Source organism: Callospermophilus lateralis, chromosome 2, assembly GCF_048772815.1.
Source record: "Callospermophilus lateralis isolate mCalLat2 chromosome 2, mCalLat2.hap1, whole genome shotgun sequence".
Classification (NCBI taxonomy): domain Eukaryota; kingdom Metazoa; phylum Chordata; class Mammalia; order Rodentia; family Sciuridae; genus Callospermophilus; species Callospermophilus lateralis.
In genome coordinates, this window is record NC_135306.1 from 79,480,822 (window position 1) to 79,508,492 (window position 27,671).

At 41.2% G+C, this 27,671-nt stretch overlaps 1 protein-coding gene across 8 annotated transcripts in view; it reads right to left on the bottom strand.

The window, feature by feature from the left end:
• Positions 1-9,752: 9,752 nt before the first annotated feature.
• Positions 9,753-27,671, bottom strand: part of Tle1 (TLE family member 1, transcriptional corepressor) — a 91,729-nt gene continuing 73,810 nt past the window's right edge. For all 8 annotated transcript variants that reach the window (XM_076846088.2, XM_076846083.2, XM_076846087.2 and 5 more), the window contains 6 exons: positions 18,762-19,011; positions 16,751-16,998; positions 13,550-13,697; positions 11,886-12,036; positions 10,468-10,544; positions 9,753-10,323 (listed from right to left, as the gene is read on the bottom strand). In XM_076846088.2, coding sequence (XP_076702203.1) covers positions 10,216-10,323; positions 10,468-10,544; positions 11,886-12,036; positions 13,550-13,697; positions 16,751-16,998; positions 18,762-19,011 — 982 coding nt within the window. In that variant the 3' untranslated portion in view covers positions 9,753-10,215. The remainder of the gene's footprint in view (positions 10,324-10,467; positions 10,545-11,885; positions 12,037-13,549; positions 13,698-16,750; positions 16,999-18,761; positions 19,012-27,671) is intronic.

Below are 27,671 nucleotides of genomic sequence, written 5' to 3' on the forward strand. Positions count from 1 at the left end.
GGCTTAAAACTATTAAAGTGACCTTTCAATAGACTTTATTTATTTATTTTTTTGTATTAGAGATTTAACTCACGAGCATTTTAACACTGAGCTACACCACTAGCCCTTTTCTTTTCTTTTCTTTTTATTTTTTGAGACAGGGTCTCACTAAGTTGCTTAGGGCCTCACTAAGTTACTGAAGTTGACCTGGAACTTGCAATCCTTCTTCCTCAGCCTCCAGAGTCACTAGGATTACAGGTGTGCATCACTGTGCCCAGTTCTTTTTCTTTTTCTTTTTTTTTTTTTTAAATAATTTAAGTCTCATGTTAATAGAGGAGCTCAGAGTAGATTATATGTTACATTGTATCTTTATTTTAACCAAAGACAACTGGAAAGGCTAAAATTCATAACATGAGTGATTCAGCATTTCCGCATGGCAAAGCTGAGAGTTGAAATTCCCTGATAGCACACTGAAACTTTTGTAGAGTCCCGTCCCCAGCACTGCCTAAAAAAGATTTCCAATTATTATATCCTGAGAACCCATGTCTTCTAGAAGTCAAAATATCTACAACAGAAATAAATTAGACAATGTGACCAAATTTTTAGGCACCAATGCAGAGATTAAAAAACATACCACTGAAAGTACAGGAAGTCCACATCTTTCAAATCTGAAAATATCTGATGTAAGTTATAGCACAGAGTAGAAGGTTACCAGGTTGCTAACTATTAGTGCAGAATTTAGAAACACAAATATTGTAGAAAAAGTGTTTTACACATTGGCAAAGTGGATACCGTGGAAAGCAATAAAAATCACCTGGGCCATATTCCAGAATAATTATTTTTTGATAAAACATTGTAAAATGTTAAAAAAACAAATGTCTTGATTAGGTGTACTCTATTTTACCCACTCTTCAAATAAGAGTCTTTCCAGCCAGATGATATGTCATGGGATTGTACAAACTGGCATTTGCAGATATCAAAAGGACACCCACCACCTAGAGAGACACTTGAGTGCACTGTCGGTTGCTGGCTGTCAGTGGCCTTTCTCATTCTGTTTCTATGGAAATTGACATTAGATAGGTGGAGGAAGGAGGAGTTAGGTGTTTTTATTACATTATTTCAAATATAATGTTGCCGTCCTTTTCCTTCTTTGTACCCATCTGAAACTGGTTACCCTGGCAACAGAATCAGGGATGCCACCCCCCCAGGAGCTGAGAGTCTTACTTTGCTGGACCAGAAGGCCAGTTACCAGCTGGCTAACTATTAGTCACAATTCCTCACAACCAAAAGGGCATAAAGAAGAAAAAGAATTGGAAGTGGCTTGGAACTTTCTAAGCAACTTTGAAAAATACAAATTTTCTTTATTCTAAAATCTAGTCATTCAAGTAAAACAAATATAGAGGCAGGGAGGTCTGCCATCACAAGATAACCACCTAATCCCCCAGGGCCACATAGCTCCTCTCAGGCTTGGTGCACCTGCTCATGTATGTTCTTATTTATTTTTGCAATGTTGGGGATTGAACCCAGGGCCTTGTGCATGCTAGGCAAGCACTCTACAACAAAGCCACATCTCTAGCCTCTGTTCAGCACTTTCTTATACAACATGCTCACTTTTCATAGAAGAGAAAAAGGGAAATTCCAGACAAGGACTCATTAGATCATTTTTTCCCCAAAGATCAATGTTTCTTCATACGGAGTGCTTGGTTTTCCAAGGGACTATAGTTGTTTTTAAAAAGATTTTTTTCACTGCAGAGGGTATGTTAAATGGAGAATGTGGTGGCACTAAAATGGCTGTCTGCTTTAAAAAATAATAATATTCAAGAAACCATAGGGGAAAGAAAAGAGTAGCCATTAAGCTAAACTATTAAGAATGGTTGCACTTTACATTCCAAATGTGAAGCTATGTATCGGGGCTATTACAATTGCAGAGTGCTATGCAGAGGATTCAGTAGAATGGCCATGTAAATTGAAAAGCAAACTAATGTCTTTTCAAGCTCTGGAAACCACAGAAGGAATTTGCTCCCAAGTGGAAAACTCTAGGCAATCAACCAATGAATCACTCACCCAAAGAATAAGAGCTTTCTTTGTCTTTTTCATCAACTGTCTTTTTATGCATAGTAGGATATGGGTCACTTCATGCAATACCAGAACTAGAAGGATGAGGCTTTGGTATAGACTCCACTGGTGCTGATGGTTTCTTTATGGAGTTTGCCCCTTTTCTTTAATTTTGCCACATAAAGCATTCTTTATGAAAGGTTGTAAGTAAAATGCTTGATAAGAAAATAGAACTCTTGATTGAGATGCTTGTGTTGGACGGAGTTATTAGATTTTACTTACATGCAAATAAGAGAGCCAACTATACAAATGAAAAATACATTCATATTCACGCTCTACAGTCTGGCAATCCTGTTCTTGAGATTATTCCAAGGTAATAGTTTAAAAGAAAGAAATTCTATATGTGAAGATGTTTAATACAGCATTAGATATAAAACATGGTTAGAAATAACCATGAAATATTGCAGAAGTAGTCTAAATATGATGCTGAGTCATTTGAACTGCAGACTATGCAAAAATGAGGGGAAAATAAGGACTTGTGATAGCTAATGACAAAATCAGAATGTGAAATGGAATGTGTATTTGTGTTTATGAATATGAGCTTGTGCAAATAAAGGAAATATTCCAAAGATAGCATCATTAGGAGGGAAAAGTTTTTTTTTTTCTTTAATGCTTTGTTACCTCTATACTAGTTATTTCTCTAACTAGACACACTGCAAGGAAAATAGGATAAAAAAATAGCATAGCCCTGTTCACCGCAAAGGCAATGACCATTTACATTTACAAAATTGTTGAAATTTTGACAACTAATGAAGCAGGTGGAAATTGTGCTCACTCCTTTTGACTAAAATAAATAGAAAAACCTTTAAAATTTGCCACCCAACTCGAAGAGATACTGAAACACATATTTTCTTCTGAGGGAGAATGGTCTGAATGATCATTGCTCTAAGAAATGAAGGGTACCCTCCCAGCTCAACCCATTAAGTAAAACCACTTACTGACATCAGGAGCATCTTTTTTTCAGAGATAAGTGAAGCTATGCACAGAGAAGACAAACACCAGTTGTCAACCAGTCATGTCAGAACTGAAAAGTGTGCACGCTACGAAGCTCTGCGAGTTTCCTCAGAAGGTAACACATGGATTTGCTTATTTCTAGAAGACACCAAAGTTCTAAGGGTCCTGGACGTTGTAGTGGAATCTGACTTCACTACAACCACCAAGGATGCGCTTGAACAGACTAAACAAGTCACCCATGGCCCTAGTCACATGATCTGCAAGGTGTTGTTAGCATCTACCTTGAGATGGCTTCCCAACTGCCCTAGGCAATCACAAGTTATGACAAGTGGCAGGTTCATTAATCAGCCTAACTGGGCCCTAACTGGCAACTTCTCAAAGAAATTCATGTTAAATTCACACAGTATTTTATTTAATCCCTTCAACAACCTTGTGAGGTAGGTACTTCAGTTCTCCTTTTGCAGTTGCAGAAAGATTCTGGGATGGGATACTACACTGCTCAGGGCTACAGAGAAATGATAAATATGTATCACACCTGGGAACTATAGCTGGGGTCGACTTGATTCCAAACAGAAGTCTTCCTAACACACCAATCTCCACTGAGCTGTTTCTAATTGTTGTTCTCATTGAAAAATGACTTATGGGGCTATAGAAGTACTTTTAATTTTATACTGAGAAAGGTTTTTTGTTTTTTTTTTTTTAACTTAGGTTAAACTAGATCCCTACTTTTATTATTAAGGTTAACAATCACTGCAGTTCCTAAATGCTATAATTTGGATCTGGAACATCCCTTCAAAGGCCCATGTGTTAACGGTTTAGTCCTCAGCTGGGCATTATTGGGAGATGGTGGAATACTTTAAGTGGGGCTTAGTGAATCTTCTGGTCTTTGAAGGGATAATGAAACCCAGCCCCTCCATATCCCTTTTGTTCTGGTCATAGGGTGAATGGTTGGCTTTGCCATGCGCTCCTCCCATGATGTACTGCCCACCCTAACTGAAAGCAATAGGTTTGCCCAATCATGAACTGGAACCTCCAAAACTGTGTGTCAAAATAAACCTTTCTTTTTAAGTTGATTGTCCCAGGTATTTTGTTACAGTATTAAAAAGCTGACTAATGTACTGAAATATCCCTTTGAGGCAAGAAAGGGATAATGATGAAAAATAATTATCACACTAATAATTCTTGAAAACAACAGGTTCTTAATATTGAAAATAGAATACAAGTTTATACAACAAAAGCATATTGAGAAAATTAGACATTTACTTTGTCTAAAAGAAGCTATTAGGAGTATAAAAAAGTCTATGAAAGCTTTTCTAGGAATTGTTAGAACAAACATCTATTGTTCTTAATGATGGGAATAGACTAACTTCTTCAGAGTCCTTTAAAAGAATGAGTCTAAGCTAGAATAAAACTAAATAGGAAAATAAGATGTCATTTATTGGCTATCATTAGGGAAAAAAAATTGTAAGAGTAAGAAGATTACTGAGGTTGACCTGGGGCAAGCTGGCATTCCCATGCTTTGCTGGGGACAGTATTATTAAGCTCAATATTTCTGGAAAGCAACTGGTATTGTGTTATATCAAAGGCCTCAAATATTTTATCTTTTACTGCAGCAATTCCACTTCTTGGGAGTATTCCTAAGGACAGGAATAGAAATAAGGAGAGAAAAAGACACATGAACATTTTCTTTATAAGGACTATAATATCTCAATGTTCAAAACAGTCTACATAGCTAACCTAACAAGTGAAAAATAAGCAAATAATTGTATACCCAATTTTAAAAATTGTGGGAAAAAAAAAGAAAAATAAACTGAGGGATGTAGCACAGTGGTAGTGTTTGCCTCGTCTATAAGGCCTTGTGTTCCATCCCCAGCTCTACCAAAAAAGTAAAACACCAAAACAAGAGACTTGAGTGTGACTATCTGGGTTAAAATCTTACTTTACACTGGCTGTGTGACCGTAAGCTAGTTATTTATGCTTTGTGTGCCTCAGTTTCCTTATCTGTTAAATGATCTGAACCCAGTTAACTATCTTCATTAGGCTTTTGTGAAAATCAGTTGAGAGAACATAAAATTGCTTAATGATCCTTTGGCATGTAGTAAACACTCACCATATGTTAGCAATGGTAATAACTTTGATATCTGACATAGCTTGCATAAAAAAAAAAACAATAGTTTCTGGATGGAACAATGTTTTTACTTTCTTCATTGCATCATGTTCTATTTTCCAAATGGAAAAATCAGGTAAATAACATGTTTGTGATTTTTTTTAAAGCATCAATAAAAACAAGTATTTTTCTTAGTACACAGGGATACCTAGTATTTAAATGTAATTACATGTGAGAATATACGGAATTATTTGGCACATTGCCTCGATGACACACAAGAGTTATCCCAAACACTTGCTGGGATGGCATTGTTGGGTGCTCACACCCCTTCCTTTATTATCAGTAATTTCTTCCCTATTTTCTCTCACTGGAAAAATTCCACATTAGTCACCTGCCCAGAAGCCAACTTATTGAAGTTGCATTCTCAATAAACTTTGGATTTTTGAGGGAATTTAATGTGATCATTCAAAGAATGAAAACACTCTAAAAAGCTTTGGTGTTTTACATGTAGTAAGTGTTCTAATTTTCAAAGAATAACTTCTAACTATGCATCACCACCCCAATAAAACACTGTGTACATTCTTGAGGCCTCCCCCATATCTAAAGATTCATATTTCTTTCAGTTATGTGTAAGCGGAGAAGCACCTTTTTAATAATTCAGTTACAGCCTGGACCTATCATAATGTTCTGCATCATAAGTTTTCAGAAGAGACTATCAGAACAGATGTCAAACAAAACTTCAGTAGAGTTAACCTTGCATTCTAATTCTTGGCCACAAGGCCTAAAGCACAGGAGGGCTCCACATCTTAGAATACAAATGCTTGCTGTTATTAAGTTGACAGGATACACTGTACATATTCTTGCTCTAGATCAGCAGTTCTCCAGTGTATTCTCCAAACCTGAGAATTTGCTCTGGCAATGCCCTGACTAGAATCTGAGAAATCTAATTTTGGAGTACTCCTTCTGATCAGACTCAAGGTAGACAACTTCCCTAGAAATGTGAACCAATTAAGAACAAAACATCTAGCTGTTTATTAAGAACTAGGATAAAAACATGTAGGCAAAAAAAAGTTTTGGCTATCTGGATAAAGTTCCCTGGGAAAGAAAAAGAACCTTATACAAGTTTCATCCTGCTCTTCCCTAATTAATTGGACAACTTGATTAGATGTCAAGTAATCACCAACCCATGGGCCCATAGCAGAATGGAATGTGTGTTGTTTTGGGGTTGTTTTTTGGGGGGGCAGAGGGTGTTTGGGGGGCAGGAGGCCTGGTGACTGAAACCAGTGTGCACTCTACAACTGAGCTACACCCACAGCCCTTTTTATTTTGAGACAGAATCCCACGAAGTTGCTGAGGGTATCCTTAACTTGAGATCCTCCTGCCTTAGCCTCCTAAATTGCTGGGATCCCAGGACAGTACCACCAACCCTGGCAGAGCAGAGTTTAAAAGAGCACCACTTAATTAACTTCTCATCATGATAGAAGCAGCAGTCTCTTGGTGGAATGAAGTTAAGGCTCCAATGCCTCTCTGTGGTCTGTTGGAAAGCTCTGGGAAAGTCACACCATATAAATGAAACTGCAATTATTCATATACCTGTTTGAATAGTCTTCAGCTTTGAAACAGCTGCTGCTTACCAGTCATGCCATCTTAAAAGAGTTAAACATCAAAAATACCATCTCTTAACCACAAAATACCTCCCATATCACTTTGTACAGGAACTTAATGCTAATTATCATGTTGATAACAGTTTTTGTTCTATGAAGTACAAGAAATAACTAGCTATAAAGAAAGTGTTAGCAAACCAATCTTACTAGGATTTTTTTTTTTTTGCTCAGTTTCATAGAAGAGCTATGTGGCAGAAACCACATAGGTGTAAAGACTGAGAGAGGTTAAAAAAAAAAATCAAGATATACAATTTGCTGATAAAAATAATGAGAAAAATATTTACATAAATCAGTGAAAACAAACTTATTGATATACCTACAATATTACATTGCATGGTATGTAAGAGAATTGTGTACACAGTAAATATTTAAATTAAATGAAGAGGAAACTTGGGAGAGTTAGGGGAAAACACACACATACACATCACTCTTAAGATGTAAAAGAACACAGAGCCCATAGTAAAACCAGAACTTAATTCTATGTCCTTTGAGCCCATGGGGACATTGCTTCCCTGAGATTTGGTTAGTTTTTAGGGACAATGATACCATTTCCTGAGATTTTTATATGTAAAACTGCCTAGCAGCATAGTCCTTGACACACAGAATGACCAGAGTCCCACTGACTCAGAATTGCTGACTCCTACTTTGTACTCCATGTTCAAGACCAAGGGTACTGGAACATCTGGCACATGGGTTCTCAACAATCACATGATCCCAACCTTCTGAGGGAGAGGAGAGGCAACTACTACTCACTCCACAGCTCAGAAAAAAAACTTCCCACTCGTGCCCTCCAATAGCAAGACAACCATCACTCACGTTCCTGCTCACATGCCCACTTCTGACCCCCAAGACCCTGAAAAGCAGGCACAATTATTATTATTATTTTTTAATCATTTTCACTAAGTAAGAAACAAGTGTCTGGCCCATTTTCCAAGATTCTAAATTCCATGAACAGTGGGCCTAGCTTGCATTAGAATACCTCATACAAGACTCCTGCCATCAAGCCAGTCTCCCATCCAAAGTCAAATGGCAGTGGTTTCATTAGATTGAAGACCATCTATGAAGTCAGGCACAGTAGCGTATGCCTGTAATTACAGCAACTCAGGAGGCTGAGACAGGGGGATCGAGTTTGAGGTCAGCATGAGCAACTCAGTGAGACCTTGTCTCAAAATGAATAATAAAAAGGTACAGCGATGCAGTTTATGAACCCCTGGGTTCAATCCTCAATACCCCCCCCCCAAAAAAAATTTGTATGAATTAAGATTCTCAGAAAAACCCTATTAGAAAAAGAATACCTGAGGCTAGAAAACTGTATATAAAGCATGAAGGAAGATGAAGAATGCCCCCACCCCCAACAAAAACAAGACCATTTCTTTACCCGGAAACCTTTTCAATGTGCCTCCCCTTCTCGGCAGGCTGTGGTTACACAACAAGGAACCAACACTTCCCAGTCTACCTTTTGGCAATCTGCCCTGGGACTTCATCTCTGCCAGTGGACTGGCAAATGGAAGCAATGAAATAAATCCTTTCCCTAGACATCTGTTGTCTCCACTGCTACTGATCACACAGCCACATTGTTGCCTTGAGTCCCTGGGTTTTAGATGGGAGAGAAACAAACCCTTGTGGCCTTTAGTCATTTAGAGTTTGTTAGCCCTCTGTCACGGCAACTGAAACTTTAACTTACAATTAGAGAAAACCAGAAGGCAGGTGGAAGAGAGAACAGAAAAAGTCAATGCTACATTAATAAGCCACCCAAATCTGGAGCATAAAAATCGACTTCATTTTACAAGGAAGGGGTGAGAGAGAAATCAGCTTCAGTAATTAGGGGTTTGCCATTCACTTAGTGAAAAGTGAAAATATTTAATACACTTTGTACATAAATATTTCTTTTGGCAAAAAGCAAACAAAGTAACATTTTTAAATTAAAAAAGGCCTTAATGACAAATGAAAAATATTAAGACAAACTGCCAACAACTTGCTGCATCATAAGAAAATAAAACCATTAAAAATTCCTTAGGTGCTATTTTTAAATAGCTAGGAAAATTGGCTTAAAATTATTAGCCATTCTTTTCTAAAATACAACAGTAAATAACAGGTACATGAAGAATAAGTCATCTAGCCTTTCCAGGGGGAAACATGCTTGGCAACTTATTAAAAGCCGAGGGTTACAGATTTCATCTAATCAAATTAGTAAAACCTTGTCCACAAAGATAAAGACCAAAGAATAATGACAGATTGCAATGGCTGGAAATGCAGGGATAGCCTTAATGAGAGAGTGGGGCTGAGTGCTAGATATGGCTGGATTAAGTAAATTATATAATAGATTAAATAAGTACTAATGAAAAGGTCAGCTTTCCACCTTTCTCTTATGGGGAAATGAACTCTGGAGCTCTCTGAGCAGCATAAATTATAATATAAAACCCAAGTCACCAAACATTTTTTGAAATGTAAAGCTTATGAAGACATAAAATATAGATTTGAAAAGATGGAACTTTCCAGAGAAGAGATATTCTGCCGTCCAATGAATCACCAGGAAAAAGTAGACCTTAATTTGTGACCTTGAAGCACAAGAGTTTCATAACAACAAACAAAAAAGACTCTTGAGGAGTAAGAAAGTGTAGTTTCCTAAATTAAACTGCCATTAATATACCTTCAGTTGCTTGTGATTCTTATTCTTGAGTTTCCAGAAAGTCAGAAGCGTTTGATGGGTTCTGTTTTCACGAGCAGGAGTCCACAACCAAACGCACGAAGAAAGAAACACATTTTCAAACTTCTTCTACAAATGTATGGACTCTACTTATCAAACCCACGTGGATGATCCCAAAGCTCTGATTAACAACAGTAAAGAAAGAGGAGAACCACTTATTGGTACTAAAGGCTTTACTGTATTAAACCAAATATATTTACAATTTATACAAATGTTTAACCTTCAACAAAAATACAAAAAAACATTTCACAAGATGCAAAACCAGGAAACAAGTTCATTGGAGACACCACTGCTCTACAAAGGACAGAACGCAAGGTGAAGTGCAAGGACAGGAAGGAAATCTCACTCAGGCCAGTTGTGGGCGACAGATCCTCCAGCGAGCCGAGAACCGGCTGCAGCTCAGGTCGGCAGATTCCGTTCCTCAGTCCTACGCCCCTTGGCCCCTTCTGTCCAGGTGGTCGCGGTGCTCCATTTGGTCTAGGTAGGCGACCTTCTGCTGACGGAGTCGTTGCCTCCTCTTTGTAGACTCAAAGTAGTTTTGTGTCAAGGTTTGGAAACAGGTGTGTAGGTGTAGGTGTGTGTGTGTGTGTGTGTGTGTGTGTGTTTTCTTTTAAAGTTACAACTTTTCTATTTCTACAAATTCAAAACATTTTGGCCCAATTCAACTAGAAACGTTAAATCACATGTTTTCAGTAGATGACTTCATAGACTGTGGCCTTCTTATCCCCTGAGCCAGTGACTATGTATTTATCATCCACAGAGATGTCACAGCTGAGCACTGATGAAGACTCTTTGGACTGGAAGAGAAAACAATGGGCAAGTGTTTAATGTGGAACCTGGGTACAAACGGTCCTGCTCCCTCCATGGTTCCTTCACTTCTGGTTTCACAGGTGACACTGTTGTCGAATGGCCATTCTACTAGGTAAGGAGTTTTTACATACCTGGAATATACTGGCTCCATAGGGGGTTCGCCAAGCATTGAGGAGGTTATCTTTTCCAGTACTCACAAACCACTTACCTAGAATTAACAAAAAACACGTAGTTTTTAACAAAATTAAAATTCCTATAATAGTGTTGGCACCTTGAACTTAATCAAACAGAGCACTGCTATTGCATGAATAATCATATCCAAAGAATTGGTCTACGACCTGAGTAGAGGTTTTAAATCTGGGCTCCCCAGTGAATTATCTGTATGATCCCAGTAAGGGATCAATCATACAGATAATGTATGAGGTATAGCTAAAATCCCCCTTTTTTAACCCTGGGTTCCTCATCTTGGCCAGTTCACAACCTCATTAGTCACTGGACATGACTTGCACGACCATATTCAACACATAGTAGCCCCTCAAATATTGAATCAGTGAAGTTGTTTCACTTTGGACAGTCTCCTCATGACTAAATGGGATTGCAAAGAATTAAATATTGAATTTAATAGGGCACAGTGGCACACTTCTGTAATCCTAGTGACCTGGAAGGCCGAGGCAGGAGATTGCAATTCAAGACCAGCCTCAACCACTCAATAAGGCCCCAAACAACTCAGCAAAACCCTGTCTCAAATTTTAAAATAAAACAGATCTGGGGCCTGGGGATGTGGCTCAAGCGGTAGCGCGCTCGCCTGGCATGCGTGAGGCCCAGGCTCGATCCTTAGCACCACATACAAATAAAGATGTTGTGTCCACCGAAAACTAAAAAATAAATATTCAAATTCTCTCTCTCTCTTTCAAAAAAAAACCAGATCTGGGTATGAATCTCAGCAGTCATGAGACCCTGGGTTCAACTCCCAATACTGCCTAACACCCTGCCCCAAATGTTGAACTTTTGTAAAATGCCAGTCATATTATACAGCATATAGATTGTGCTCAATGAATGTCAGCTAACTAATCCCTTTATCCTTTCACCTATCCACCCAGAGCACAAGTACAGTCTCCACATGAACTTTTCTCCTCCCTGTAACATGGAAGAATGAAGGTATAGCTAAAAATCCCCCTTTTTTAACCCTGGGTTCCTCATCTTGGCCAGTTCACAATGACTTCCACTGTTCCTGCCCGATTCTTCTAAAGATTCCTGCCTGCCCTTCTGCAGAGTGGTAACAATTGCCCCACACCCCCACTCAAAACAAGTATGTGTCCAAACCTTGTATTAGGCAATTTCATCTCCTGCTGACTTTTCTCAAATTAGCAAAACAGACTGAAACAGACATTACCATGCTTGGAGGAACATATTAAAACAATAGAATTATTGCATCCAGCTGCTCGGAGAACAACATTTTTTCCAGATAGGATCTCTAACCAGATTTTTTTTAGAAGTATTTTCCATTTAGGCCATCAATGACCTCCAGTTTCCTTTCAGTGGAACTCACCACAATAAGCAAATTTGAGGGACAGCACACAGCTCTCGTGGAGATGCAGCTGGTACTTGTCAGGCTTGTTCACATGCAGCACTTCCACGTTGCTGCTCTCCATGCCCACAGCTAGCCACTCCCCAGTTGGGCAGTATCCCAGGGAGAAGATCTGTAAGAAGCAGAACAGGGTCACTGATTATTTTGGCTCAATAAACTTAGGAAGCGAAAAGGCAACCAGAAAGGCGGGTAGGGGGAGCAGGAGTAAGGACGAGAGGGGATCGGCCAAATCCAGACTGTGGGAAAGTGGACAAGGACAAGAGACACAGCCCAGACAAACCAAGTGTCAAAAACCTTCATGGAACAGCTGGAAAACTTTGAACACTTCCCTCATACGTGATGAAATTAAGGAATTATTCTCAATAATAGTGGCATCTGTTTGTGTGTTTTAAAGCCATCCCTATCTTTTTAGAGTCACTGACGGAAATACTCAGGGATAAAATGACATCTAGAATTTACTGTGCTTGGGGTGAGGATGACAGAGTGACAAGACTGGCCATGAACTGATAACCACCAAAGTTGAAGGATAAGCATCTACAAACAGTACTCTGTATTTTCAGATACATTTGAACACTTTATATATTTGTATAGATTTGAAAATTTCCATATTTTTTTTTAAAAAGGAGAAGCCAAAAATAATATCCTACTTATTAGGATATAAGGAAAGGGTACCACAGGGAAGATTATGAAAAAAAAAAAAATCAACCAAATGTTAATAGAAACATAAAATGTGTTAGGAGTCCTATTTTTCTGGGCTGCATTATTTTAATGCCAAAGAAAGGGTCTGAAAGTGCCAAGTAATGATCAAAAGAACAATTCTACCAGCATAAAGCACTTAAAATGGCAAGCACACTCTTAACCCAAAACAATTCTAGAGCCAGACACTCAAAAAACTACTTTCCACAATCCACAAAGTTGCCATTTTTATATTATTTCAAAACTCTATAAATCTAGCTGGCCATGAGTCCATTTTTCATAGGATAAGTAATAAGATGGGCATCCACTGAGATAATGTTGCATTTTTTTTTTTTTTTTTTTTAAGTACTGGGGATTGAACCAATGGGCACTTAACCACTCAGCTACATCTCCAGCCTTTTTTATTCGAGGACAAGGTTTTACTAAGTTGCCAGCTGGCCTTGAACTTGAGATTCTCCTTCCTCAGGTTCCTGAGTTGCCGGAATTACAGGCATGTGCCACTGTGCCTGGCCTACTGCACTTTTTAAGGCTCCTTGATGCAGGGCAAATGAATGAACTTTCAGAGCTGTTGTGACTTTCCCTACTCTGAATATTCTTCAAGCTCTATTTAAATGAGAATCAAATAATCATCTCTCACTCCACATTAGATGGTAAGAATAGGTACCACACACCAGCAGAGCTGGATATAGTCTTCACTGTATGAATTCCCTAAACAAACACATCTGGAAATAAAGCAGTTAACATGTTTTAACCCACAGGATTTTAGAAGCCACTTGAGGAGTTTCAGAGGGTTTTTGTTTGTTTATTTGAATCAGTTCTCTCAGATTTAACCCCGATCTGTTTGTCCTACTGCCATCATCCTGGAGTGGGAAGGATGTCCCACACAGGCCACCTCAGAGATTCCAGGGCAAGCGAAAGCCAGTCGTCACCTGTGAGGTGAAGTCATGCTGCTGCAGCTGCCGCCCCTCGCGCAGGTCCCAGGACCTGACTGTGTTGTCCAAACCGCCCGTCCAGAGCTTGGTGCCATCATTAGATATATCAATACAGCTGGCTCCGTCTGTGTGGCCCTGGAATTGCCTGATAAAACAAACCAGATTGAATAATGATTTCCTGCCAGAGCTCAAGGTAAACACTGTTGTGTTGTTAGTTTTGGACTCTCTGTATGTCATCTCGTCAGTGTCTGCTGATGTGTAAGATCAAACTAACCTTCCCCTGAGGAGGAAAGGAAACAGCACCTGCAGATTTTATTTTCTTTTTTCACAATCCAAGGGCTAAACAAATGCACTGCCATTGGAGGTTGCTACCCAGAAGTCAAATATGCTACTATGGCTTCTTTGATGAACTGTCTAGAAGAGAAAACTCCTCCCAGCTCTGGAAAGTGTTTAAGTGTTAAAAGAAAACAAAGGACAAACACACAAAATCTCAAGTGTATGTCTTAAGGAAAGATTAAGGTACTGTACTTCAGTGGTGAAACTTGAATCCAGGAAAGTGGCTACCTGGTAAGCACTGGGACAGAAGTATTCTCATTCAATGAGCACATCAACACGGCAATGCCCTTCCTCCCAGCAAACCATGAGATCACCTATTTGCTCAACCTTGCTTTCTGAATTAAAAAGAGCCCTGTGTTAGGAAATCTGGACTCCCAGAGACAAAGGGTCATGCTGGAGTCCTGACCTCAGAGGCACAGGGCAGAGACCAAAATAATTACGGAGGCAGATTGGTGGAAACTTTGGCAAGACCTTGTCTTCAAGCTGAGCACAAGGTTTTTCATGACAGGAAAATCTCATACAGCATTCAAAAAGCACCACCAAAACCAACTAGGACAGGGATTTGCTGAGCACAAGTGGTATACAAGGCAACAGGTGGGACCTGCTATGGGGAGGTCACCAAGGCTGGTGGTCCGTGATGGTGACTGTCAGGGACTTGGTTCTGCATGCTGAGAGGGAGTTGGCAGAAGTGACCAGGAGAGATGAGAGAGATCAGGATCCACCTTCAGAACCTGGCAAGACCTGGCAAAAAAGTGCTTGGGAATTCTGATATTCAGAAGAAGGTTTCCATGCCTTTTCTTCCTCTAGGATGCAAACCTAATTATTCCCACAGAGCTACAAATTCTTTTTTTGGGGGGGGTGGGGGGTGGGGGTGGGGTACCAAGAATTGAATCCAGGAGCATTCTACCGGTGAGCTACATCCCCATTCCTTTTTATTTTGAGACAGGGCCTCACTAAGTAGCTGTGGCTGACCTTGAACTTGCAATCTTCTTGCCTCAGCCTCTCAAATTGCTGGGATTACAGGTGTATGCTACTGTACCCACTCAGAGCTCCAAACTTTTAAGACGAGCTTGGAATTTGAAAGAGTGTAAGGGAAGGAAAAATTACCACTGTTGCCCTGAGCCAAGATGAGAACCATTATTTCAAAAAAATTTCCCTCTATAAGCTATTCTGAATGTCTACACTTGTGCCAGGACCTCTTTTCCCACATGCCCCAAATCTTTCCCCCACTGTAGCCAGGCACAGCATCCCAACCAGGCCAGTACTCCTCCAAGGCTCCCCTACAAGTCTCCCAGGCACTGCCTTGCCTGTGCTTCTTTCCTTCAAACAGTTTTGGCAATTCAGGGATTCCCTCTTCCCTCCAGTCTTGACTTCTTTCACCTCTTCGACTCACCCTAAATATCACTCTCTATCAACTCACAGCCCCCAATGGATGTTCCTGCATCCTACCACCCTCCAAGAGAATATCTCCACGTTACTCCTAAGCTACCAGACCAGAAGGCAGAGCGTGCAGTGTCACAGGCGCACAAAGATTCTCCATTGCCCTGTCACACACAGCAGTCATATGCAGTCAGTCCAAATTGAGAAAGAGATGTGTCGAGCCCTACCCTCTTACATCTAATAGGCACTGACTTCAAGAGAGCCAGCACAGAGCAGGGGTTCTGTGCACAGACAGGAGAGCAGGATGTCTGGGCTCCAATTTCAGCTCTTCCATATCTGACTGTGTGACCCATGGCAAATAACTCTGTACGTCAGGTTTTTCATCTACAAAATGTGGAGAATAGCAGTGCAGATGTTATGAGAATTAAATGGGCCAATATCTGAAAAGTGCTTACAATTTGAATTTGGGAGGGAGGGAGAAAAGGAGGAAGGAAAAAAAAATAAACCAAGTAACTGTAGCTAGGCTAAAAGGGGCTTTGGGCTCTAGCTCTACAAGTCCATTTTGCTCACTCTGCACTATGTCACAAATGTCATTCGCATGCAGAGACAGAGCTGGGCTTGGTGACACTGGATTTCTACAAGAAGGTTTGAAGAAAGAGTGCGCTGCTTCGATGATGTCTCTGGGTCATCCCTTTTCTGTGCACACACACAACCAAAAGCATTAGAGGGGGCCAGCCTAATGAGCCACAGGCCTCAAACCACAGCATGAACAAGATGGTTTCTGAGCACAGATAAAATGTGGCAAAAAGCCAAGCACACCCGGACTTCTACCACTGATGTTTTGTTAGTGCTTTACTTTTAGAAGACTTTCCCCGTAATGCTTCTGTGTGAGCACCAGCCAGGGCAGCCGAGCCACAGCAGTTGCCAGGGTGAGGAGGGAAGATTCCAGGAAGCAAGTAGAGCCCTGTTCACTCCTGAGTGAAACGACCCCTAAAGGAGTCTTTTATTTACTTATTGAGAAACATGGACATTTTAAAACCATTTTGTGGATTCAATTCATGGACTTTCCTTTTTTCTTTTCTGATGTCCTTTTGTTGACTTTTTTTTTTTTTTTTTGGGTTATCTTATCAGTTTACTTCTGTTTGCATAAACAAGGTTCTAGACAAGGCCAAAAACATCTAGAATTGAGAGCCCTTCATGCTTCCATGTAATTCATGTTATGCTATGCCACCCCTTGGCAAAAGCTAAACTTGGCTTCTGTATGCACACTGAAGAATAGGAACAAGAAAAGGATGAAGTCCTGGTCACTCTCTGGCACAGCACCAGGACCAAAAGTTCCCCGGAGCACCTAGCTCCACACCTGGCACACAGTAGGCTCTTCACAGATGGACTCCTGCCTGGGGGCAGCCAGAGAAGCAGAGGCACAGAGGGGCCTTCTCCTGAGGCCATCCACTCCTCCCTGAGGAAACCGCTGGTGCTCACCTCACAAGTGTCTGGTTGTGTAGGTCCCACACGGCGATGTTGCCATCACTGCAGCATGAGAAGCAGACCTTGGAGTCAGGGCTGATGGCCAGGGCATAGCAGGCAGGGGCCGAGGATGTCAACTCTGCCTTGATGCGAGGGGTTGGTGCAGCCAGGTCCCAAATGGAAAGAGTGCTGGCTTCCCCTCCCACAATGAGAGTGCAGCCATCAGGGAGCAATTTACACGAACGGATATAATTATCTCTATTCTGTGAAATAAACATAATTCAATTGCTATGATGCATTACCAAGCAATAACAGTGCCGCGTTCACTAACTGCTATCATGGGTTTTGACTTCAGAGTGGCATTTCACAGACTCCCATTTCTATAGTAAATATAAGGACCCAATTGCCACCGTCCCCTTCCAAACAAATTCATAGGCTTGCTCAGTCATGTGTGATGTCAGATCACTGTTCCTGACTCCTTGCCTCGGAAAGCCCTGAAAGTAACCAGGTGGTAAGGCAGGTCTGCATGCACTGCTACACCTAGAAACCACTTTTGAATCTGGTCAATCAATCATTTACCTCTTCCCCTCTGTTTGGAAAAAAATGCAGACCCACTGTGCATGTTCTGGTTTCCATTATTCTTAACTATATCTTTCTTAGTCAGAGGATCTTAAAAATGTAACAGCTGCTTTCTCTAATTGTAAGGTAGCTGCTATCCATGTGTGAGCCCCTCAATCCAAAAGCCCAGGAAATCAGTCCAAGAAGGCATCATGCCATCAACCCAGCATGTATAAAAAAGGGCCTAATATGATCCACCTCTAGAACCTCAATGGATGTGCTATCCTCCAACTCGAATCCCAATGAATATGCTTAAAAGTGGCCTGTCTTTCAAAGATCAGAGAAACTTTAAGCACCAACTTTAAAAGAGAATAACTCCTACTACTACAGAATATGTTGAAGTGTAAGTTTCATTAAAGGAGATCTTTGTCTTAAAAATTTTCTTGGTCTATTATAATTACACATACTAGTGGAATTCAGTGCGATATATACGTACACGCACGTGACATCATTTGGTCAATTTCATGCCCTGAAATTAACCTAAATGTTCCCACTCCTCCTCCCTCCACAGGAGATATTTTAACGTTGTTTGATTTAAAAAATACAGTAATAAGTACCCCAAGTCTGCGTATCTCAAAAACACTGCCACTCTGCTTTTTGGAAACACTGGCTCTGGAATGCTTACACTCTTCCAGTCAGGCAGGGAGTGGGTAAACTGAGCCATCTGAGATGGTGGAAGGCAGGCTGACATCATCCTGGATGGGCAAAGCAGGGCAGCCCAGATGACAGTGTGCGTAAGGGCAATGGTATAAGGTCTGTAAATCCTAGGGTTACACTTTAGAGACCAGAATATGTCCTGGAGTGTCTATGTCCCAGAAAAATGCAAACTGGCACCCTCAGACGCTGGCTTATGTACCCTGTAAAAATGTTCCTATTGACCTGTTTGACTGACACCCTGATCCCCTGCAGTGTCTCCCTCAGCCCTTTCCTGAACTTAAGGTAGTGAAACCAAACCAGCTCTCCAGCTCTCCCTAACAACACAGACCCTGTTCAGAATGGCTTTCATGCCACATTATCCAATGTTTACTATTCAATATTTATTTGAAGGCTGTAGGGAAATTAAAAGTGGAATGGCTTGCAGGGATCAGAGTCCAGGCCTCACTGGGTTTTCTTGCACTCACTGGAAAACCCCCCTTTATAATACACAGCTACACAAGGACAGCTTTCTGCAAACCACTGTAAAATATTTTAAAGAAGAAATCCATCAACACTGGGCTCTAACCACAGCAACAGCGACAAATGAAACCTTCACTTTTAAGGGAGGGGTGGGGGGTTATGCAGCTAACACAGGAAACAGAAGGGGCTTCCATTTCCTCCTAATGGGAATAAAACCCAGGCCTGGACAGCGATTTCCTTATTGAGTCTCGGGGGAGAAATTACCCTTGTGCACCAGTTCCTGCTCACTCACCAGACAGTCAAGCTGAGAGACAGGGCTCTTGTTGCCAGGGTGGCTGATGTCCCAGACCTTGACACAGCCCTTGCCGCCGGTGTACACGTGCCTCGTGGGGTTGCTGATGGTCACTGCACACACCACCTCCCCATGGTTGAGGGTGTTGATCTGGCGAGCGTGTCGGGGGATTCCGGGTCCAATGAGGGCATCGGGGGGAAAGGGCACAGGCTGCATCTGACCGTCTGCAGTGACGTGGAAGGAGTAGGCACTTTTGGAGAGGGGAGAATTGGAGAAAAGAGAGAAAACACACGGAGCGTGAAGGAATCAGTCATGACCCCGGCTCTGCTCCAGAAGGAAGGCAACGAAGAGCAAAGCTTCCCTTGGGATGGTGCCCCTTTTGAAATCAATTCGAGCTGAAGCGCATACTGATGGAACACATCTAAAATAAATGATAGCTGGAATCTAGGACGTGCCAAAAGAAACTTCTCTTGAACTCTATTTAAAAAAAAATTTAAGACTAAAAAACTGTGCTTACCCATTCTATAAAGCATTCTGTCAAATCACATTATAAAACAATGTGCTTCCAAATTAGCATAAAATATCCCCTCCCATGTATCTCAAATAATTGTTTGATTTCTTAGTATGATTTAAAATGATAATTTTCAGGGTTTAAAACGAGGCCCTTAAGAACTCATAACTACACATAGTAAGTCGTGTATTTCAATGCTAATGAACAACAACAACAACATAAAAAAAAAAAACCAACTTTTAAAACACACTCATTTAAAGCTGAGGCTCAAACTATTTCTAAATAACCAAAAAGAGATTCTCTTACATCAAGTGGCTCTGTGACAAGAGATTTACTTAAATAAGTTTTTTAAAGTGGGTCTTGCTATGTTACCCAGGCTGGTCTCTAAACTGCTGGGCTCAGTGGGGCCATGGCACATGCCACTGCTCCCAGTAGGACTTTTGTTTTGTTTGCTTTAAAGACCTATGTGCGATAGAGATTTTAGGGTTCCTAGTTAACAGTCTCCCTTGCCTACCTTCATCACTAACCCGTTTAGCCTCAGGCAGCAGAGCTCCCAGCTAAGACTGCTCTTCCCAGCTCTGCTCTAGCCAGGTAGTGCCCATATCAGGACCAATGAGGTGTAGGCAGAAGCTGCTGGGTGTCACTTCACCTAAGTTTTTCACTTGAAATACAGGTGAGAGAAGGCCATAAGGGAACTCTGTGCTTTCTGCTCAATTTTGCTGTGAACCTAAAATTACTATTCTAAAAACTGAAGTTTATCAATTTTTTAAAAGAAAAAAGAATTAAAGAGAGGGTATGCCTGGTCTCTTCTCTTGCTCCTTCCCAATGCCTGAACTACAAGCAAGGTGACTGGAGTTCCTGCAGCCTTTTGGGACCACAAGGTCTCTTTGAAGATGGAAATTAACTGCTAAGGGAGGGAGAACAGAAAGAGATGCAGAGACCCTGTTACATCGTGGGGCTCTGATACCTGCCTTGGGTTGCTGGCAGTGTCTTTTATAGGAAACAGAAAGAAATAACTTCTATATTACTTAAGCTACAAGGTTGTTTTTTCCCCCATTACAAACAAATGAACTGAATCCTAGTTGCACATTTCTATTTCCGTACCAAGAGTCAAATTATTATTTAAGCTCCAAGAAAAAAAATATTATGGGCATTATAAAACATGCACAAAAACAGGAGAGAGGATGGTAGAAAATAGAAGTGTTTTCACTCCACCTCCCAACGGATAGAATTCTGCATACCCCAGGTGAACATTACAACTTTCCCTGTCTTATCTGAGGCATTACCAGGACAGCTAGAAGTTCAAACAATAAACACTAAATGGAGTATGCACAACCCCACTGGGTAGGCCTAGGTCCTTTCTGGAACTTGTCATTGACACCTTTACATATGTAAACATCATGAGTATTAATGCAGAGCTTAAATTTTCATTATTTATTTATTTGTTAAATACATGACAATAGTGGAATGCATTATGCTCATTAAAATTTTTATTTTAATACTAACTCAAATTCTGTCCTATAAATTAGCAGGTTCAAAATTGAAAATTGATACATAAGATATCAAGTCTCTACTTGCCTAAGCTTTAAACCCACATACTTTTCCTTGGAAATAAAATGCAGGCTATTATATTCCCTTTATAAAAGCAAAATATCACATACATGGACTTTAATATTCCTCAAAAAACACAATCTGTTATCTCCTGGAAAACTGGTTCCAATAACTCATTTAATATGACTCTTGATTTGAAAAATGAGCACATATCATGGGAACCATGTATAGTATTCTGAGAAATAATTATGCATATAAAACAATATACCTCAAAGCCCTCCCATCACTGAATCATTACATCCTTTTTTTTTGGGGGGGGTGGTACTATGCATTGAACTCAGGGTGTTATGTGTACTACTCAAGCACTCTGCCATTGAATTACATATCTAGCCCTTTCACTTTGAGATGGGGTCTCACTAGGTTACCCAGGCTGCTCTCAAACTCGCCATTCTTCTGCCTCAGCCTCCAGAGTTGCTAGGATTACAGGCGTGCACCATCATGGTAGGCTAAATCTCATGTTTTTATCCAGCAGGATTCTTTGGTTGTCTTAGCAATATACAAAGTTCACGTAACATTTCAATATATGAATATTACAGTTAGATGAATGGGTAGCTATGCCACTTAGTATGGGAATTATATCAATCCTATTCCTACAAGAATTTTGGACTCCCGATAACTCTAGTAGAGTGAAGTCCAGTGGCTAGCTCTATGACCAAATATCAGGCACCATGACCAGGGTGCAAAAGTGACAAACTTTCTAGGTGATGCTGAAGAAATGACAAGTGAGATTCTACAAAATAAAACAACTGGATTGTATATATAGCTAAGGAGGAGAGAGGAGTTTCTTCTGAAAGTCCCCTTGCTATGACAGCAATGGCACAGGTGGAGGTAGGTCCTGCTCTCTGTGCACCATCAGTTAAGGTGGGCACCTACTGGTGGGCACCAACTTCCCATCAGATGCCCCTTCAGTAATCCCAGATTTTCAGGGGAAGAAAATTTTATCTTACTTCAACTGGAACCCTGCTTATTATAGAATTGAATGTTCCAGATTAAAATAGATGCACGAAGTACAGACGGGAGATCTGTATGCTGGTCTTTGGAAGACACCCACTTCTCTCCCAGGTGTCCTCTTCTTTAAACTGCACAGGAGGTCTGCGATCATCATACTGAGGCAATTTAAAATTGATTCACAGTGCAGCGAACTGCTGCCAGAAGCTGTGAACATTTGTCTGTCCCAGGGGAAACCCATATGGATGTTAATACATCAGTCAAGGGGGGCCTCTGAGGAAGCAGGCAGCACCCGCTGTGCTGGGGAGCCGCATCGAATGAACAAACCAGAACAAAGCAAAGGGCTGATGGTCTCAAGGAGAAATCCAGCGGAAGGAAAAGAAGTGGGGTGAATCAGATGTAGGCATCACTTATTCACCTACAAAAATAACAGGAACCTCCTCAGAGACCATATTAATGGCCCATTATGACAATGTTAAAGAAGTCTGAAAAGGAAACTTCTCTATTGGTTGATGAATTATAAGAAGTAAAAACAATCAAGGAAGGGAATCTGTAAAGAGATAGGGGTAAGTCATCCCCCTTTATTCTTGGAGGGTACGTTTCCAAACCCCTGGAGGATGCCTGAAACCAGAGAGCACAGAACTCTCTATATACTTACTGTGCTTTTTTCCCCCTGTACATACATACCTATGGTAAAGTTTAATATTCAAAAGAGGCATATTGGGATTAATAAAATTAATAATAAATTCAAATGATTATAGCAATGCATGCTAATATAAGTTATGAGAATGCGATCTCTCTCAAGACTTTTTACTTTTTGCCTTTCCACATAGAGGAAACACTTCACAGCTTTTCTTTAGTATATCTGAATTGCCAGCATTGCTACTCTTGTGCCTTGGGTCCTCTAGTAAGTCTAATAAAGGTTACCTTAACCCAAGCACTGCAGTACTATAACAATTGATCTGATAACTAAGGCAGTTATCAGATCAATTGTTATAGGGCAGGTAGCATATACAGTGTGGATACACCATACAAGGGGATGATTCACATTCCAGGCAGGTTGGAGTAGCACAGTGTGAGATTTTATCACACTACTCAGAAAAGCACACAATTTAAAGCTTGTGAATTATAGTGGGTGCAGAGGTGCACACCTGTAATCCCAGCAACACATGAGGCTGAGGCAGGAGAAGTCCAAGTTCAAGCCCAGAATCTTTTAGTGATACCCTGCTTTAAAAATAAAAAATAAAAAGGGCTGGGGATGTGGCTCAGTGGTACAACACCTCTGGGTTTAATCCCCAGAACCAACACACACACACACACACACACACACACACAGAGTAAACTGTTTATTTCTGGACTTCTGCTTAATACTTTCAGACTGCATTTGACCACGGGTAACTGAAACCATGAGAAAGAAAACTACAGATAAGGGTGAACTATAGTATTTATAAATATCCCTCAAACCTGAATTCAGAATGAGTCCAAACACAAAAGACTACACATGGTATGACTGCATTTACACAAATTCAGACACCAGCAAAGTCATCAGTGATACTGAAGGTCAGGGTGGGGGTTACCGTTGGTGACATGAAGGGAAACATGAAGGCTTTAGGATCCCTGATCCAGGGCCGGTTCCATGGGTGGGAGCCCTTAGTTAAAAGCCGCTGAGCTATACATACATGATACACACATTGTATCTCAATTCTTAAAATTTAGATTCGTTCATTTATTCAAGACAAAGTGGAGAAAAGGCCCCTAACCTATCAGCCATTAGATTGGGTCCACAGCCAAGTTGAGAGCCTAGCCTTTGGCATTCAGTGGACCTCACATGCAGAGCCCTGGATCCCTGAAAGCACCAACTGTGGATTTACTAACTGGCTGGCCTGCAGACCGTGTGTCCATTGTGTGTTCTATAACACAGGAATAACAAAATGTAAGAGTTGCCTTATAGTAAAGAATAAAGTTATTAAAAGGATTAAAAGAGATGCCATCTGTGAAACACTTAACAGAGCACTGGACATGTGCAGCATCATTACTAAACCATGACTTTAACAAAAGGAAAGTGGGCTGTGTTGAATCAAGGCAAATGTCCGCCAGTGAGCATCAGGGTGCTAAAGGGGAGGAAGATGCAGAAGGGGAATCAGGAAAGCAGATGAAAGGACAAAGAAAATCACAAGACTCACAAAAGATGAGCACAGGTGAGATGACACTTGGCAAAGTTATGTGAAAACTTTGAGATGAGGTTGTTTGGATAGGTGTGTGGCAAGCTGTGGGGCAGAAAGATGGAATCCCTGAACCCTTGGCGAGGTCAGCAGCCCACTCCTAAGACAGCCTCACAACTGAGTCTGGCCCTGCTCCACCTTCTGACCCCAGCACCAGCAGGTCAGGCTTACTTCTCATTCTGAACTCTGGTGGTGGAACTCAAGAAGAAGGGCTGAGCACGGTGTGCACACCTGCCATCCCAGCAACACAGGAGGCTGAGACAAGAGTAGCCAAAGTTCTCAGCCAGCCTGGCAATCACTTGAGACCTTGTCTCAAAAAGGGGCTGAGAGTGTAGCTCAATGGCAGAGCACCCCAGGTTCAATTCCCAGTGCCCTCCCCAGCTACACACACAAAAGAAAAACTGAGTGAAATCAACACTCATTTGGAGCAAGGGACTTTTCATTTACTGGGCACGTAGCACAGGTGAAGGAACTCAAAGGAAGGAGCCCCCTCTGGGATTCCTCGCAGCAGTGGTGAGCTGGAAAACAAGACTGAGTCTGGAGGAAGCAGGCTGTTTTTCCTGGGCAGACTGGCTCCTGTTAATAAAACAATACTGTGTTCTGCAGCCAAAGGAAAACAGGTGTTTACAGAGTTGTCAGTTTGCTAGAAATAGATAGAACTGCAGTGGCAGAGTCCAGTAAACAGTAATGAAGAGGCACGGACCCCAAGAGATGAGGACTGCGGCCAAGCCCCTGGTGCCTGGGGACTCGGCACTGCTGATGTGAAATTTCTTGCTGTATTAACAAGTCTCAAAAATCCGATCACGTCAAAAACCTCCACTCGACCTTCAAGCTTTTTAAAGCTCATGAGGCCCTTTACAATTTAGTGTCAACAAGTCTTACTTGATGTGACCCTAAACTTCAAGCCATGTGAGAAGGCAGGCCATTCCCATAAAATATCACATGTCACTTCCCCAAGGTGTATACAGACGGTTCCCTCCTGCCTAGAGCAACACTACCTCCCTCCTGGGTACATGTCACTTCCTCCCTCCCTCTTCCTGCCAGTACCTCCCCAGGCAGAGTGGTTATTCTCCACGGTCCTGGCTTTCCCTATGAATTTCTCTTATAGCATTTATCAAACTGGACACTGCTGTCCTCCTTATTCCAGAGTTCTTCAGGAATGACTTCACCAGCACATACACATTGTTGGTGCTCCAACAATGAATCAGAACACCACAAGTCATTGACTGCTACCTGGTCACTTATATACTGAGACATGAAAGAAAGGTGGCTCCAGTGAGAAAAATAAGCTAAAATGAGAAGGTAGGCAACTGTATTCTAACCATCTGGGTCATGCCAGCCAACTTCCAAGGAATATCTAGCATTCATCCCAAATGTGACTAAGAGTTGGTATCAACCATCCCAGGGATAAGGCAGTCCCTGGAGAGATAATGTCGACCATGATAAGACACTGAGGCAGTCATGGTTGAAGGAGAGCTAAATCTGGTAGATGCTAGATGCTCACAAAGCAAGCCAGGCAGAGACAACCACAGTGCACTGGGGACTGGCTCCATTCTGGGTCTCAGCACTGGAAGCACAATTCAGACACCAGAGTCCAAGAGGTAAGGAGACACAGGTTACGGCTCGGTTTAGTCATTAGAAAGATGGGGGGAAACCTGGCGTGTAATCCTAGCAATCTGAAAGGCTGAGACAGTTCATAAGCTTGAGGTCAGCCTTGCAAACTTAGCAAGGCCCTAAGCAACATAGTGAGAGCCTGTCTCAAAAATTTTAAAAGGGCTGGGAAAGTAGCTCAGTGGAAAAGCGCCTCTGTGATCACGCCCCAGTATCCTGCCCAAAAGAGTGGGGACCAAGTTTCATTTATTTGGACCTCATTTTCCCTATCTATACAAACGTGCCCTGACAAAACAGTCTATGAACAGGTCTGCTAAGGTGTGGAGTAAATGAAGCTACATTGAAATGTACTTCAAGAGAATTATAAAATACAATAAATATTCAATCTTTAGTTGCTATAACAAAAAGATAGTTTATTGGCCCTCATTACTTAGAGATGGAAGAAGTGGCTCCAGAGAAGCTAACACACTTACAACCATGTCGCTACTAGGTGGCACAACCAACCTACAAGTGGAGCACCTAAACTTGAACTTGGCGTCTACATCAGCACTAACTCTGATTTACCCTTCAAGAGGGGTAATATGGAGCCTGTCAGGACAGAGGCAGCCACCCTACATATAAGGAATATGGCCAGGCAAGTCACAATGATCAGTGTGGTTCATTATGGAGCTCAGAGTCCAGAGACCTGGGCCCAGGAGACTTTGAGAGCTGGGGTTACCTGGTTCCTTCAGAAATTGATGAAAATTATATAATTACAAGTACAGAACTTCAAAGCATTCAGATGGGAGACGTTTTATTCTATATGTCAGTTTGACCAGACCAGCAGAGGCCCAGATGAATGGCAAAATACTTCTAGGTGTCTAGAAGGGTGCTCCTTGAAGAGATTAGCATTCTAGGTGGTAGATGGTAAAAAAAGACCCACCCTTTCAATGCAGGTGGGCCTCACTGGGCATCATCCAATCTGCCGAGGGCCTGAACAGAATAAAAAGTAATCTCTAAAGTAAGGGTATTGTCCCCTGGTTCTCGGGCCTTCAGACTTGGAGTGGAAATGCACTGCTGGCTTTTCTGAACCTCTTGCCTGCAGATAGCAGATCATGAGATTTCTCAGTCTCCATCATCATGTGAGCCAATTCCTCCTAATAAATTTCGGTTTAGCTATCACATTGGTTTTGTTTCTCCAAAGAACCCTAATATAATCATGAGGAGTGTAAAGAGAATTGGATTTTCAAGTCCACTTAATAAGACAGCTGTGGAATTGAGACTGGTCAACAGAGGAACCAGAAGAAAGATCAGGAACAGAAAAGAAGCGGGTGTGGGGAAAAGCTACTGGCCACAGAGCTGTCTCCTGGGCTAGAAGCCGAGGGATGGTCTCCAGCCACTGCTGCAAAACATGTTTTCCTAACAAGCAATTTTACCCCAAAAGCAGTTATGACTTTCTTTTCCCTTTAGGCTCCAAATCCTAAACGCTATTTTAAAGGTTTATTTAAGCACTAAACAAGTGGGTAGAAGATTTCTGAATTACATGTCTGGTATTAAAACATAGGGTGAAGGGACCTGGAACTAACCTAGAATCTGAAGCCAAGCTGTTATTAGTCTGAGTTATTACTGACCTCAAGGTGCTAGTATACGAGGCTGGGAGAGTTTGGCCCCCAGGTATTTGGAGGGAAAAAAGTAATGCTATCGGGTCAGGAAAAAAAAAAAAAAAGTCTACCTTAACTTTCAAATTTCCCCACCAAGGATCTCTACAGAGCTCAGGGGAATAAATTTCCTAAAACTAAAAATGAATTCAAGTTAAGCTGACTGAACAATACCAATTAATTCTAGCCTTGAGGGTTTAAAAACAAAGTTTGGGTGATCTATTATAAATCAACACTACTTATTTCCAAAGTGCAAAAAAATATGAGTCTTCTTTCAAAAAGAATGAATCCCACAGTCTCACCTCATTCTGGACTCACCTACCACCAACTAAATTCAACTAACATTTGTTAACTGGGTATCTCTGCTTGA